Source organism: Thalassophryne amazonica, chromosome 3 (genome assembly GCF_902500255.1).
Source record: "Thalassophryne amazonica chromosome 3, fThaAma1.1, whole genome shotgun sequence".
NCBI classification, from domain to species: Eukaryota; Metazoa; Chordata; class Actinopteri; order Batrachoidiformes; family Batrachoididae; genus Thalassophryne; species Thalassophryne amazonica.
Genome location: NC_047105.1, coordinates 107,283,432 through 107,297,912, shown reverse-complemented (window position 1 = coordinate 107,297,912; position 14,481 = coordinate 107,283,432). Strand labels below are relative to the sequence as shown.

Sequence of the window (14,481 nt, the reverse complement as noted above, 5' to 3'; positions counted from 1 at the left end):
CATTTAGATGTTGCTGCAGCAGTTTGCAGTGACATCCCATATCAGTGTGTTTGATATTTTGAGGTTGTGGAGTTGATACAACACAGACAGCATGAATGAATGATGGTATTGAACCACACCTCGGCAGTACCACCAAGATGTCCACTTTAATGTTACTGCTGCTGTGACTGCTACATCAACAAGCAGAGCAGTCCGGGAAGTGAACTGCACAAAATTAAAGAAAACGGTATCATGTCCATCAAGATCACTGAGAACTGAATGTTTTCCTCAGTATATGGTTAATGGTGCACCAACCATAAAAAATTGTTAGGAAGATGTGACTGTTGTGCCGGTGCATCAGCAGTGAAGATCTTAAGATATTTCTTTTTCAACTCATTGATTCATGGATGGGGCTGCACAGATACATGGCTGGTTTCCAGTTTTGTTTTTTTGTTTTTTTTAAAGTTAACACTGTCAGCAGTTAGTGCTTGCTTGCTAATATCTAACTCTGTAATAGAGTTTGTGGAGTTGACATCATGCTGCAACTTGTTACTGGGTAATTTACCCGTTCTCGCCACGATTGTTGGTTTCTGAGCTAGATACCCGACTGTTCTTTGATTGGGCTCTGTGGTTGATGCATTTTCACCTTCAATGACTTGTTGTCCCCCGGGTTGGCACAGGCATTAGACAGCGTGTCACACGCACTTCTATGAATGGTCCTGAGTAAAACGGGCTGTCCAGAGAAATCCATCAAGGTCCTGAGGCTTTCCACGATGACATGTCCACCACAGTTCTGGTAAATGGCACAAAAACTGAAGCCTTCAATGTTGAATCAGGAGTATAGCAGTGCTGTCATCGCCCCTACACTCCATCATCTTTGCGGCTACAGTCCACCAGCTGATCAAGGACAAGGAGCTGCCATCAGTTGACAATGTGTTCAGAACAGATGGAGGGCTCTTCAACCTGATCTGACTGAGAACCAAAAAAAACTCACCACAACTTCACTCCTGGACATCTAGAATTCTGATGATGGCAGTGTATCATCCTTTATGGTAGAAGTTCTTCAGAAAATCCTTGAAACTTTTGAAGCCTACACCAAACTTGGTCCTCATGTTAATCTGGAGAAGACACAGATCCTGTATCAGCCTCCACCTATCATAGTTAGTCCAAAGCTTCCTGCTGTGAAATTGCGTGGATAGATCTTGGAGAACATGATCCACTTTCCATACCTGGGCAGCCATGCATCATGAAACGTTTATATCGACAACAAGATCCAAGGGAGATTCAAGTTTGTTGTAGCTGCCTTTGGCTAACTTTGCACCTCTGTGTTCATCAAGAGACTGCCTGAGGAGTATCCTGCGCATCAGTTGGAAAGACTACCTTACCAATATCAGTGTTCTGGCTGAAGCCAAACTAAAGCATAGTGTTCCATCAAGAACCAGCTTTGGTGGGTGGGTCACGTCCTTTAGATGGATGACAGCCGACTTCCCAACAATTCTTCTACTCCCAGCTGTATGAAAGAAAACATTCCAGAGGAGGGCAGAAAAAAATACTGCAAGGACTTCCTGAAGCACAACGTCAAGAGCTGCTCCATCGACTGGAAGACTTGGGAAGAAAAAACGAGGAACCGAGCCATCCGGTGAGCAGTGATCCACACAGGAGTCAGTGTCATCCAGAAACTCTGTCTGAAAAACACAGAGGAGAAAGAGGAAGGAGAGAGAGCGAGATCCTAATCAGCAGAAGCTTCCAGCAGCAGCAACCACATGCAGCATCTGTAGGAAACTGTGCACATCAAGACTGGGCCTATTCAGTCATCTCCAGGTCTGCCATCCTGTCTGGGAATCGACTCAAGACCATCTTTGTTGCCACAGAGGGATTTCCACGATGGCGTTAGGCTTCCTTTTCGTTTGTAACGCACTCCGAGATGTTGATGGTAGAAAATGAAGTGTTAAAGCAGATTTACTGTCATGAACAGCGGCAGAAGTGAGACAGTCATTTAATCATACGTCAGCAATTTATTTAACTGAAAGACAACAGTTTGTTTTACATGGTGGTGTATTAAAACAGGAAGCTTTAGCTCTGGTGTTGCGTAAAGTCATTTTTGTGTCTACAGCTTAATTCCTCTGCAATATTAAACAAATTGATATATTATCCTGATCAAATTTGGGCGATGTACTTCAATAAGCCATCTCCCTCGCTGTTTTTTTTTCCTTCTCTTTAAAGCAAAAAATGAGATTTGTCCTTGATACTACGACTTGTTGTGAAAGTTTTAACTTTGTGGAATGCGCCACTGCAGTGTACAGTCTGTACTCTCTGCTGTATTCTTATTGTAAACAGTGAGCATGCAGTGGATTAATTTTAAGTTATCTCATTGAAAACTTTGTTTACAGTCTGCTTGCCATCATCGAACCCACTGCCTGTGACTCAGTTTAAAACAACCTCTTAGCTAAACAAAAAATTTCTGAACCATTGCGTTCTTTTTGATGATGGCTCAAAAAGAGGAGTGCGCCCTGCTTTACCTCTGAGTGTGTAACTTTTTAACATCCAGGCCACTGTAAAAAAGATGACCTTCACTTGACTTGTAGTTTTTAAACTCCTGTAAGATGTAAACAGTCCAAAAATGATATCATTTAAAACATCCACCTTTGTCAGAGGAGGAATTGGCATGTCTGCGTCCTTCATCCATTCATGAGCTGCAGATCATCAATGGTAAAAAAAAAAAAAAAAATCCACTGCTACTTAACTTCTTTGGGAAGGTTCTCATTTTATTTTTCCCATTCCACCTTTTCCTTTTTACATCCGAAGTCTGACTTTTTTGTTGTTCCTGTGTACCACTCTGTAACACTGATGTGAATCACAGATCATTATGACGATGACGGTGTGCACACTGAAAATGGAGGAGGCTGTCCAGCGATGTAATGCTGCAAGCTCTGTATTACTAATTATTCTTAGATCATTCATTTTGGCCATGTAATTTAACTTGCCAGCAGATTTGATTAATATCCTTTCATGTGACAAACCAGTGTATGCAGGTGTAACCATAACTTTCTATGATGACATACTTTTGCACATTTAAAACTATTTCAGACAAAAGTAGTTGTCAAGTATTGGCTATTATCCAAAGCGTGGGTATTGGTAGAGATGGTCTGCATAGTGGATACTTAAAAATACACCAATGCAGCATGCTGAAGTGTGGCTCATTAGTTTGCTCTGTGTATGTGTTTTATATATATATATATATATATATATATATATATATATATATATATATATATATATGAAGGGGTTGAAGGACAGTTCACATATCTTTTAAATAAATGTTAGTGTTTTGTAACATCCCATAATGCTCTGTGCACACAGCAGACGATTGTGTATATTTTTGATTTTCTTTTTTTTAACAGAATTGGAGTATAATAAACATTAGGGCTGATCATGTTATATAGTGAAAAAATAAGTTGAGAGACTTTGGGCCACATGTTTTTGTTCCACTTGGGGTTTTATAGGTGTAGACCAAAGATTTAGGGGTAACACATTTTCCTCTCCCTCCACTGGCAAGGCAATGTCACCCTAACGGAAGAAGACTCTTTTGCCATCATTTTTCATTTACAGGTACATGTGATGGCTTCAAATTGCAAAAAGTGGTGGTTGATTAGTCACCCAGAGGAGAACACTACTGGATTACTACATTGCTTGTTTGGAGAAAAATGTTGCTTTGTGGGGGACCCCTAAACAATGTCCGATTATAATAAAAATTGACACAGATATCTTATTTTATTAGTGGAACAAGAACATGTGGCCCAAAAGATTCTGTAACACTTGACATTTTGAACAGGTCTAATAATCATAGTAATAGTACAAAAAGGCCTGGGATTCGAATTTCTTCAGTTTCTCAGTCCAACAGTTCACAAATGAAATGTGCACGGAAAGAAGATAACGTTTGACATATTTCCCAGGAATGAGGCAGGTGAGACACCCTGGATTTCCAAAAAATATTCACAGATCTGCAGTGAACACTTCAGTGTTGTGTTTATAACATTAATTTTATTGCTATTCTACCAAAATTCACATTTTATCAGGTGATTGCTCCTGTTTTAGACTTTCAAAAGTGACACTGATGTGACTAATTTGGCATTGGGGGGGAAAAAAAAATCTGGTTACCACATTCAATATTTGTCTAATTGTTTATGAAACTGAATGAAACACTTAACACAGGGCACTGCAAGTCTGGTAGTACCATAACACCTCTAACATGTAGAGATTAAATGGCTGAAACTGACCTATGTGATGGCATTTCTTAAAGATTCTTAGGTGTTTTTTTTTTTTTTTTACCATTAGGCCTTCCATTGTCTGGCAGGTATTCCCCCAATGACTTTTGAACACTTGCTTAGCTTGGCTGGTTCTGCTGGCTTTTCAGCACTGGCTGTACACAGTGGAATTTACTGATATGCCTGGAAATTCACACTGTGTGAATCGCAGAATGTCCCGGCCACAGGCAGAAATAAAATTCAAGCATTTTCAACACCTTAAATCTCACGTGAAGACCGCACTGAGCTTTTATCACACAAACTGCTGCCCTGGAAATACAGCGTGCGCATGGCATTATGTACTGTAACAAAATGGAAGTGTAGTGCTTTTGTTGGAGGGGTGGTTGGTGGCTGAAGCTGTGACAGCCTGTGACGTAACAGTCAACACTGTCTGCAGACCTCTGACTATAAATTAGAAGGAACATGTTTCAGGATTATAAAACTAAACTAAATTGATCTGATAGGGATTAGAGATTATTCAACTGAATGAACTTTTCATAAGATCAATATTTGATTGTAACTTTATATGAAGAGGGGTGTCTGTTGGTCATTGGGCAGATGGAAGTATACGTGTGCATATAATATTGCAGGCAGTGGTGAATTCCACTTGATCATGATGAAAACTGGTTATTTATTTTTTCTTTTTTTTTCTTTAATAGTCCGACAAATGTCATGTTGCTCACTAGGTTCATGATCTGCTGTGATCGCTGTGAGGAATGGTTCCATGGAGACTGTGTTGGCATCACTGAGGCCCGAGGCCGTCTGATGGAGAGAAATGGGGAAGACTACATTTGCCCCAACTGTACTGTCAAGAAAAACCAGGTGGTCAGGCCTGCCACGACAGCCCTGTCCCTAAACACAGAAATGGAGAAGCCCAAAGCCAGTATTTCTTCTCCACCTATTGCAGCTACTGATTCTGTTGCAGTCTCTTCTGCGCCTGCTGAGAAACCCAAACTCGTAGAAGTAGACTCTGCTGTCTCAGAGGCTCAGGCTGTTGCACCTCCTCCAACCTCTGCATCTGCTGGACCTGAAGAGAAGGGAGGCGATGATGTGGGTATCAAAGGCAGGATAGAGAAAGCTACTCATCCCACAGGGAAAAAGAAGATGAAGATCTTTCAGCCGGTAGGTCCTGGGAACGGATCTAGGATTAGTGTTGGAGTAACTGGTACTGGATCACTTTATCTTACATTTGTTCTATTGTACCGTAATTTAAAGTCAGCATTGTTTTCATAGTAATGAAAAAAAAATTGAAATACTTGAATGCAGTAAACAGTCTAGTTACATTACAGTTGATAGTGTGAAGGTGTAGTCCATTCAAATATTTCACAAATTAATATTTACTTTTGTTGTAATCTAGTTGTGATAAAATAATTCAATATATTTATGCAACATCAAATCACTGTCACATGAAGACAACACGAGAGAGGTTTAAACTTTTACCTTTATTTCTGTGGTAAATCACAAAAATTCAGCTAATTTATTGCTGGTGTTTAGTGAGCTTCCATAATATAGTAGGTTCACTTTGTGAATTCATGTGGACACAGAAAGAAGCATATGCACAGGATTCAAAGCTCATGCGGTATTCTGTGGAAAGTAAGAATTTAAAAACGAGCAAAAATAGTCTAGTAGGGGAATTTGAGTACAAGTAGATTTTTGCATGCACTTTCAGATGAGATGAGAACATACGTGATCTGAAGCCATTAACAGGTCTGAAAAAAAAAAAAACTGACTGCTTACCACAAATGCATAATTTGCCATAACTTGGACTCAAGTTGTGCTAAATTAATGATCTTGATCTCTAGACATAGGCGTTTGGGGGTGACAATCCATTAGAACTGAAAACGGGTCTTGAAATAAAACCTTTAAGACCACTAGTATTATTGTTGTACTAATATTTGTAGTCGTTCTGGTTTGTAGGCCAGCAGTAGAAGAAATTACTTGCATGTACTACAATGTCAAATTGTGCACATATATTTGTCTGTATGAAGGCCACCATTGCTATCAAAACAGTATCAGGTATTAGAAAACAACACGTAGAGTCTGTGACACGGTGCTACCTATAGCCTTCATCATAACAGGTATAGGACCTAATTATTTATTCCATTCAACTTACATCTTCTAATTATCCTAACATAGGACAATAAAACTACCTAAGTTACATTCACCATGCTATTATTTTTAAATATAGGTATGTCACGGACTCTACAGGATTTTCTGAACATCTGAGACCATGCAGTGCGATCATCGCCAAAAGCAAAATATTGCTCTGGCTGCATTAAATCTTTACATTTTTTTAGACACCGTTGAGACTTCAAATAACATTAAAGACCAAAGGATGACTTTTTATTGTTTTCATTCAGTATTTCCATTCAATATTGTCTTGAAAATGAAATTTTACAATGGTGTAACTCATTTCTGTAAAACTATGTAGCTGTCTCCCGGATCACCCGAAATTGATGACATTTTCTGAAAATAGGAAACAGATATTTGTTTATATCATAGAAAAACATTTACATAAGACTACCACACCTTTATTGTTATACAATCAAACATGCATCAATTTTAAAGTCACACAGAATAATGCCTAATTTCATTTAAAAAATACACCACGTTTCTGGTCATAAGTTGTTAAATATTAGGATTAATCAAACCATTTTTTTTTTCATATTCAATTCAGTTCAATTTTATTTATATAGCGCCAAATCACAACAAACAGTTGCCCCAAGGTGCTTTATATTGTAAGGCAAGGCCATACAATAATTACGTAAAAACCCCGAAGGTCAAAACGACCCCCTGTGAGCAAGCACTTGGCGACAGTGGGAAGGAAAAACTCCCTTTTAACAGGAAGAAACCTCCAGCAGAACCAGGCTCAGGGAGGGGCAGTCTTCTGCTGGGACTGGTTGGGGCTGAGGGAGAGAACCAGGAAAAAGACATGCTGTGGAGGGGAGCAGAGATCAATCACTAATGATTAAATGCAGAGTGGTGCATACAGAGAAAAAAGAGAAAGAAACACTCAGTGCATCATGGGAACCCCCCAGCAGTCTAAGTCTATAGCAGCATAACTAAGGGATGGTTCAGGGTCACCTGATCCAGCCCTAACTATAAGCTTTAGCAAAAAGGAAAGTTTTAAGCCTAATCTTAAAAGTAGAGAGTGGGTCTGTCTCCCTGATCCGAATTGGGAGCTGGTTCCACAGGAGAGGAGCCTGAAAGCTGAAGGCTCTGCCTCCCATTCTACTCTTACAAACCCTAGGAACTACAAGTAAGCCTGCAGTCTGAGAGCGAAGCACTCTATTGGGGGTGATATGGTACTATGAGGTCCCTAAGATAAGAAGGGACCTGATTATTCAAAACCTTATAAGTAAGAAGAAGAATTTTAAATTCTATTCTAGAATTAACAGGAAGCCAATGAAGAGAGGCCAATATGGGTGAGATATGCTCTCTCCTTCTAGTCCCCGTCAGTACTCTAGCTGCAGCATTTTGAATTAACTGAAGGCTTTTCAGGGAACTTTTAGGACAACCTGATAATAATGAATTACAATAGTCCAGCCTAGAGGAAATAAATGCATGAATTAGTTTTTCAGCATCACTCTGAGACAAGACCTTTCTAATTTTAGAAATATTGCGTAAATGCAAAAAAGCAGTCTTACATATTTGTTTAATATGCGCTTTGAATGACATATCCTGATCAAAAATGACTCCAAGATTTCTCACAGTATTACTAATGCCATCCAGAGTAAGGATCTGGTTAGACACCATGTTTCTAAGATTTGTGGGGCCAAGTACAATAACTTCACTTTTATCTGAGTTTAAAAGCAGGAAATTAGAGGTCATCCATGTCCTTATGTCTGTAAGACAATCCTGCAGTTTAGCTAATTGGTGTGTGTCCTCTGGCTTCATGGATAGATAAAGCTGGGTATCATCTGCATAACAATGAAAATTTAAGCAATGCCGTCTAATAATACTGCCTAAGGGAAGCATGTATAAAGTGAATAAAATTGGTCCTAGCACAGAACCTTGTGGAACTCCATAATTAACCTTAGTCTGTGAAGAAGATTCCCCATTTACATGAACAAATTGTAATCTATTAGATAAATATGATTCAAACCACCACAGCGCAGTGCCTTTAATACCTATGGCATGCTCTAATCTCTATAATAAAATTTTATGGTCAACAGTATCAAAAGCAGCACTGAGGTCTAACAGAACAAGCACAGAGATGAGTCCACTGAGGCCATAAGAAGATCATTTGTAACCTTCACTAATGCCGTTTCTGTACTATGATGAATTCTAAAACCTGACTGAAACTCTTCAAATTCCAACCATTCCTCTGCAGATGATCAGTTAGCTGTTTTACAACTACCCTTTCAAGAATTTTTGAGAGAAAAGGAAGGTTGGAGATTGGCCTATAATTAGCTAAGATAGCTGGGTCAAGTGATGGCTTTTTAAGTAATGGTTTAATTACTGCCACCTTAAAAGCCTGTGGTACATAGCCAACTAATAAAGATAGATCATATTTAAGATCGAAGCATTAAATAATGGTAGGGCTTCCTTGAGCAGCCTGGTAGGAATGGGGTCCAATAGACATGTTGATGGTTTGGATGAAGTAACTAATGAAAATAACTCAGACAGAACAATCTGAGAGAGAGTCTAACCAAATACCGGCATCACTGAAAGCAGCCAAAGATAATGATACGTCTTTGGGATGGTTATGAGTAATTTTTTCTCTAATAGTTAAAATTTTATTAGCAAAGAAAGTCATGAAGTCATTACTAGTTAAAGTTAAAGGAATACTCGGCATGAGTATTCCTTTTGATTTAGTGTTTCTAACATCTGTATTTTGTATCTATAGCCTTGATTGTGACCGACCTGATTACAAACTCTTTAATGAATACCAAGGCGCTAAACTATAGTGGCGTAGAAAAAATCTTGACTTCAGTGGTAAAATTTGAAAGGAACTACACCTTTTTAAATGATTTTTTTAGGTCAGTGGTATTACCGGACTTGAACTGCTAATCGCAAAAACTAATCTGCTTATCTGATGTTTGCCTAGTCTCCTCACATGAAGAATTTTACATCGGAGTTATACTTTTACAGTTACCTCGAAAGGTAGAAGGATTTTGCGCTTGCTAAGATGCATGCATGAAGGGATGAAAAATCTGTATAGGAAAACAACCAAGTGGCTGATGATTGCCAATTACATTTTGACCCAACACAAAAGATTAACTGAGATTTTTTAAACTGGTTGACAAAACACAATTGCTTTGTGTAGTTGTGGAATACAAAGTTGTATTGCATGTCATTAGGTGTTGATGTCATTGTGTACTGACTTGAAGCAGGCGATACAGCAGCCAGCAGAACCCAAAGTGGACCCCAAGGCAGAATCAGCTGTGGAGAAGGTCGTCTCAGATCCCGTGGCAGATTCCACACCAGAGCTGAAAGTACTACCAGACACAGAGCAGCGAGTGGCATCAAATGTGGAGGTGGAGACGACACCAAGTGAGCAACAGAATGTTCTTCCCAAAGTCGAGATGGCAGCTACCCTGAAGGCTGAGGAGTCTTTGCTTCCCAAATGTATTGGGCCTGGCTGTGACAGTAATGCTCAGCCAGATTCTGTGTACTGTGGCAACGACTGTATCCTGAAACATGCCGCTGCAACCATGAAGTCCTTCTCTGATGTGAAGACCAGGGCTCACAAAATCAAGCCTACACCAAAGGTAACATGGATCACTTCACATGATGCCCTGTCTGTGTGTGAAGCAAAATGTTCTTCTGGTTTTTGACACTGACATAAAAATTGTGCAAGGTCTTGGACATATTAATGTAAATTAAATGTGGTAGTACAATGGTGTAGAATTTCTAAGCAGCATGTATTTCAATATTACAGATGTTGGACAAGATATCATGTCTTGACTATATTTGAGAAACAATTTCTGTAGTAAGCTTTGTTGTTGCAGGATTTTTATGTGGCCTGCACAGAATGCTCTGACCTCATGTCTTCAGTAGACTATACTTGATCATAACCTCACAACATGGAAACTTTCACATATGGTGTTTTGACTGTCAGTTTTGTTTTTAAGTATGCATTTTTTAATGTACTGTACATAAGGTGTGTGGTCACAGTTTTCATGTTTAAGTTGCACAGTGTTGTAAGTAGTTACTAAAATGTAGCTGAAGTTGGAGCCAACTTTTACTTTTTGTAGTTGCAACCTTCATTTGTATGTTCTACTGGTTGCTTTGACAATTTAAAGACAAAAAACCCAAAAGTAGGTGAATTTTGATGAAGTGTGAGTGCTGATTGGCTGCTACTACTTTTTGGTGTCCACATTTTCAGTGCTCAGCATGTTTCAGGAATCTGAATTTTGTGGATTAGCCCTTCGATGTTACCCAGAATATATAATCTAAAACATGACTAGAATACACAGTGACCTATGCTGTATGGCTAACTACGTTTATTAGTTTTTTTTTTCTGCCGATCATGGCAACTGCATAAAAATAAAATTAAGACTTTTTGTTGTTTTTTAGGATCATTGCACATAGTTTTGCTCTATTATTTTTGATGTGACTTGTATTTAGATGTATGGGACAGTATGTTTAAGCATTCAGAAATGGTATTGTATAATAATGCTGCTGAACTGACCGGCCATCGTGGACTGACTATCATTAGGAAATTCTTTTACACCTGGAATTGCTTGGAATGTGTAAGTAATTTACTCAGTGTACCATAAAAATGGCAGTGTGATATTATGAAGTCCAGATGTTTTATTTCCTGTACCTCACAGGGGTGTTGATTAGATATACTACAAAAAGTACAAAAACGGGCTCAAATGATTTATTCTCAGTATTTAGGACTGTCACTAAACATTTATCTTTATGCAGTGGAATTGCCATTTCCTCCCTTTTTTAAAGTTGATAGAGAAGTTAATATTTCTTTAAAAGAAACTTGTCAGTAACGGCGATAGTTCCCCACCCCCCGGCTGCTGCTGCTATTGTTGTGGATCATTTATTGACCTCTTATGACTCACCTTTGCCACACTGATAATTCAACCACCCATCAGCAGTTCTAGTCTGTTGTATTAGATACTCAACTCAGGTTTTGTTACTGTGGCTACTCATTGGGACTTGCTTCAAGCCCAGCCTCTTACATGTGAAGACACACATGAAAGGATTGAGAAAGACCACTTGGAGATTACAGACCCTTGGACCTGCTGATCAATTCTTCAGAGTAATGTAATTCTATTTTGAATACAACAAGGCTTCATTTAAATGACTCCTGGGCAAGTGTTTATGCCCACCAGATACGTTTTCTTAAAAAAAACTGGCCACTAGTACAACAGATAAAAGATGAACCTGTTCACCTTCTTACATGATTTCAAGAATGGCCATATAACCGAAAGATGCTGGGTAATAAAACGATCACGGTAAGGTATTGTGATTCAAATGTGTCAATGACTATCATGAGCTTGAGGCGTTTCTACTCAACAGGTATCACTAAGCTTGTTAGACAACAAATAAGAACGTTTTAATTTGCACAACAGCATGCGTGACTGTCAACTGCAGTCATTTCTGCTACAAGTAGTAGCAGTAATTATATAGCACTATTAGACAGAAAATTTACAACGTGCCATATATAATAGGTAATGAAACGATGATAAAATGGTACACATTCATAATAATAAATAAAAATGAACATGAAATGCAAGTAAAACACACCAGCAAGTATGAGAAAAAGATGAAAACTAATTAAAAGCCATAGGAAAAAGTAGGTTTTAACATTTGTTTTCTAAGATTCTACTGAAATGGCGTTTATCATATCAGCTGGCAAACTGTTCCACAAAGTACAAGGCTCTGGAGCCAGCGACTTCTTTTTAATCCTGGGAACACAGATGTGAGCAACTTTGCAATGCACAAGGAGAAATAGACGCACTTCCAGTCCTGCCTCCTGGACATGCAACATTTCCCAACTGCTCCTGCTCTGCCACAAGCTGATTCATTCATTCATTCATTCAGATGTCTGTTAGCACTTGATTGGCCAAAGACACTGCTACAACATAAATATTTATCTGTGTAACACTTAACTTTGCAAAGTGCTTCTCAAGTCGAGCAACACAGGAAGAAGTGGATGTACCTCCAGCCCTGCTCGTTCACAGTAAAAATTCTAGATATGCACTGCTGATACATTATTTGTGTAGCACTTTAAAAAGCCCCAGTCACACTAATGACTGAGAGCAAAAGTATTAGGTAGGTATTTAAATATTTTTTTCTGTTGGCAAATGTGTCCATCTCCCATGGATTTTGGGGCGCGAATGATGTCGCATTTATTCGGACTTCTGTGCAGAGCAAAAATACTTTCTCAGTTTACAGGCAAATGTCCTGCATTTCAGCAGAGTTTTGCACTCTGTAAGCATGAAGTTATGTTTCCTCATTCAAAAAAACCACTGCATCACCTCGCTGAGAGAAACTGAAAGAGCACGCGATTTCTTTCAGACACGGAGCTGCACTTACTATGTCGGTCCTTTCTCCCCTTGCTGGACTTTTGACCAATCACAACGCCAGAACAGTCGGACAACAGCAGGAAAATGACATGCAGAGGACAAAACGGCAAAAAAATAAACGCGCAAGCAGGGGTAAAGTTCTCCGCCCAATAGCCCCTCAAATTCTTTTGAACAAGCCACAACTTTCAGATGCACATCAGCTGACAAGGTGCACATTTTGCAATTGGGAAAATGACTTGTCAGACAAAAACTAACGCGAATATATACAATCAGTTCCTTGTACGTTTCTTAGTGTGTCTGGGGCTTAACATACAAATTGCTTCCCCAAATACAATAAAGACAGTTTAGTAAGTTAACCCTCTGGTTCATTCAGGTTTCAGTCATTATCACAATACTCTTAAAAGTAACACCATTATTATATTTTTTGAAAACTGTCATCTGTATTTAAAAAAACAAAAAAAATTACAGTATTTTTTAGCTTTGTCAAATTAAATGGACTACATTTATGTAGTAGTCCATTTAGTTTGCTGTCTATTTCAAGGTCAGTACAGATAGATGTGCTCTGTGTGAGAAGATGGTGTTTTCTCATTAGCCTGTTGCTGTTGCGTTATCTATTGATAATCTTATGACTTTGGAATTCTGCCAGCATATGCTCCATCCCAGCACTGATGGTAATTAGGGGTCTGTATTTTACTAAGAAAGCAAATATTGCATTTGTAGTGTATAACTACAATTGAAATAACATAACATCCATTTGTCTTTAAAAGGTTGAATCTGCTGCCCTGGAGATGTTAAAGCTTGGGTTCTTCAGGAATTGTGCTGTCTAAGCTTGTGTCAGGGATATCGTAGAAATTGGCACATGGGCTTTTAAACTTTCAAGTTCACTAATAAAATACGGGTATATGAACACATTGATAGAAAAATAACCATTTTCCTATATTTTAACACAGAGACTTAAATGTGAGCTTGTTCTCTGATCGCTGACTGATCCTAACCAAAATCAAATCACTTATTTCCAGTCTTAGGACCAATGTATAAACAGTGTTATCAAAAAATTAGTTAAGGTATCTTGCTTTCATAGTCAGATTGATACCAAGTTAATCAGAAGCATGTCCCTCTGAAAGAATTACTAAAAATGGGTAGGAGCCTTTTGTGTACAAACATTTCACAGGTTTGCTCTGAACTAGGTATTAATGGGTGGGGGTTCTGTTTGGGCTGATGGAGATGATTCATAATTAGGGATGATGGTAACGTGTTTGAAGCAGAGAAAAACGGTATTTGCAATAAAAAGGAGGCACGAGTGCATGCTCCCAAATTTTACAACTGTATAAAGTAAAAACCAGTAAAATTAATTGCAATATTAAAAAGTCTGCACCTTTTTGATACTCTTAGGAATAGAAAGAGAAGGAGGACCCATTAAAAAGTATTGATAGGGGCTTCAGTGAGTTTCTTCCAGGCTTGCAGGGTGCAATTTTGCCATCCTTTTCCAGTATGCCTCCCAGAGAGAAGGTCCTTGATTCAAGGCCAACTCTGCCTCTTTCTCCATCTACATCTGGAGTTGTCACAAAGGGCATTCATTGTAAAGTTTGTGCCATATCAACATTTGGACCCAAATGAGATCTGGTGTTGCAACTCCTGGCTAAACAGGGCCCTTCAAAATAATAATTCTACGGCCACACTGACAACTCGTATGTTCAAGGAAGGAA

At 38.8% G+C, this 14,481-nt stretch overlaps 1 protein-coding gene across 5 annotated transcripts in view; it reads left to right on the top strand.

Moving 5' to 3' along the window:
* Positions 1-14,481, top strand: part of dido1 (death inducer-obliterator 1) — an 86,030-nt gene that overhangs the window by 51,949 nt on the left and 19,600 nt on the right. For 2 of the 5 annotated variants that reach the window (XM_034167237.1, XM_034167234.1), the window contains exons 4-5: positions 4,943-5,405; positions 9,617-9,997. In XM_034167237.1, coding sequence (XP_034023128.1) covers positions 4,943-5,405; positions 9,617-9,997 — 844 coding nt within the window. The remainder of the gene's footprint in view (positions 1-4,942; positions 5,406-9,616; positions 9,998-14,481) is intronic. The other 3 variants (XM_034167236.1, XM_034167235.1, XM_034167238.1) reach the window with 3 other exon arrangements.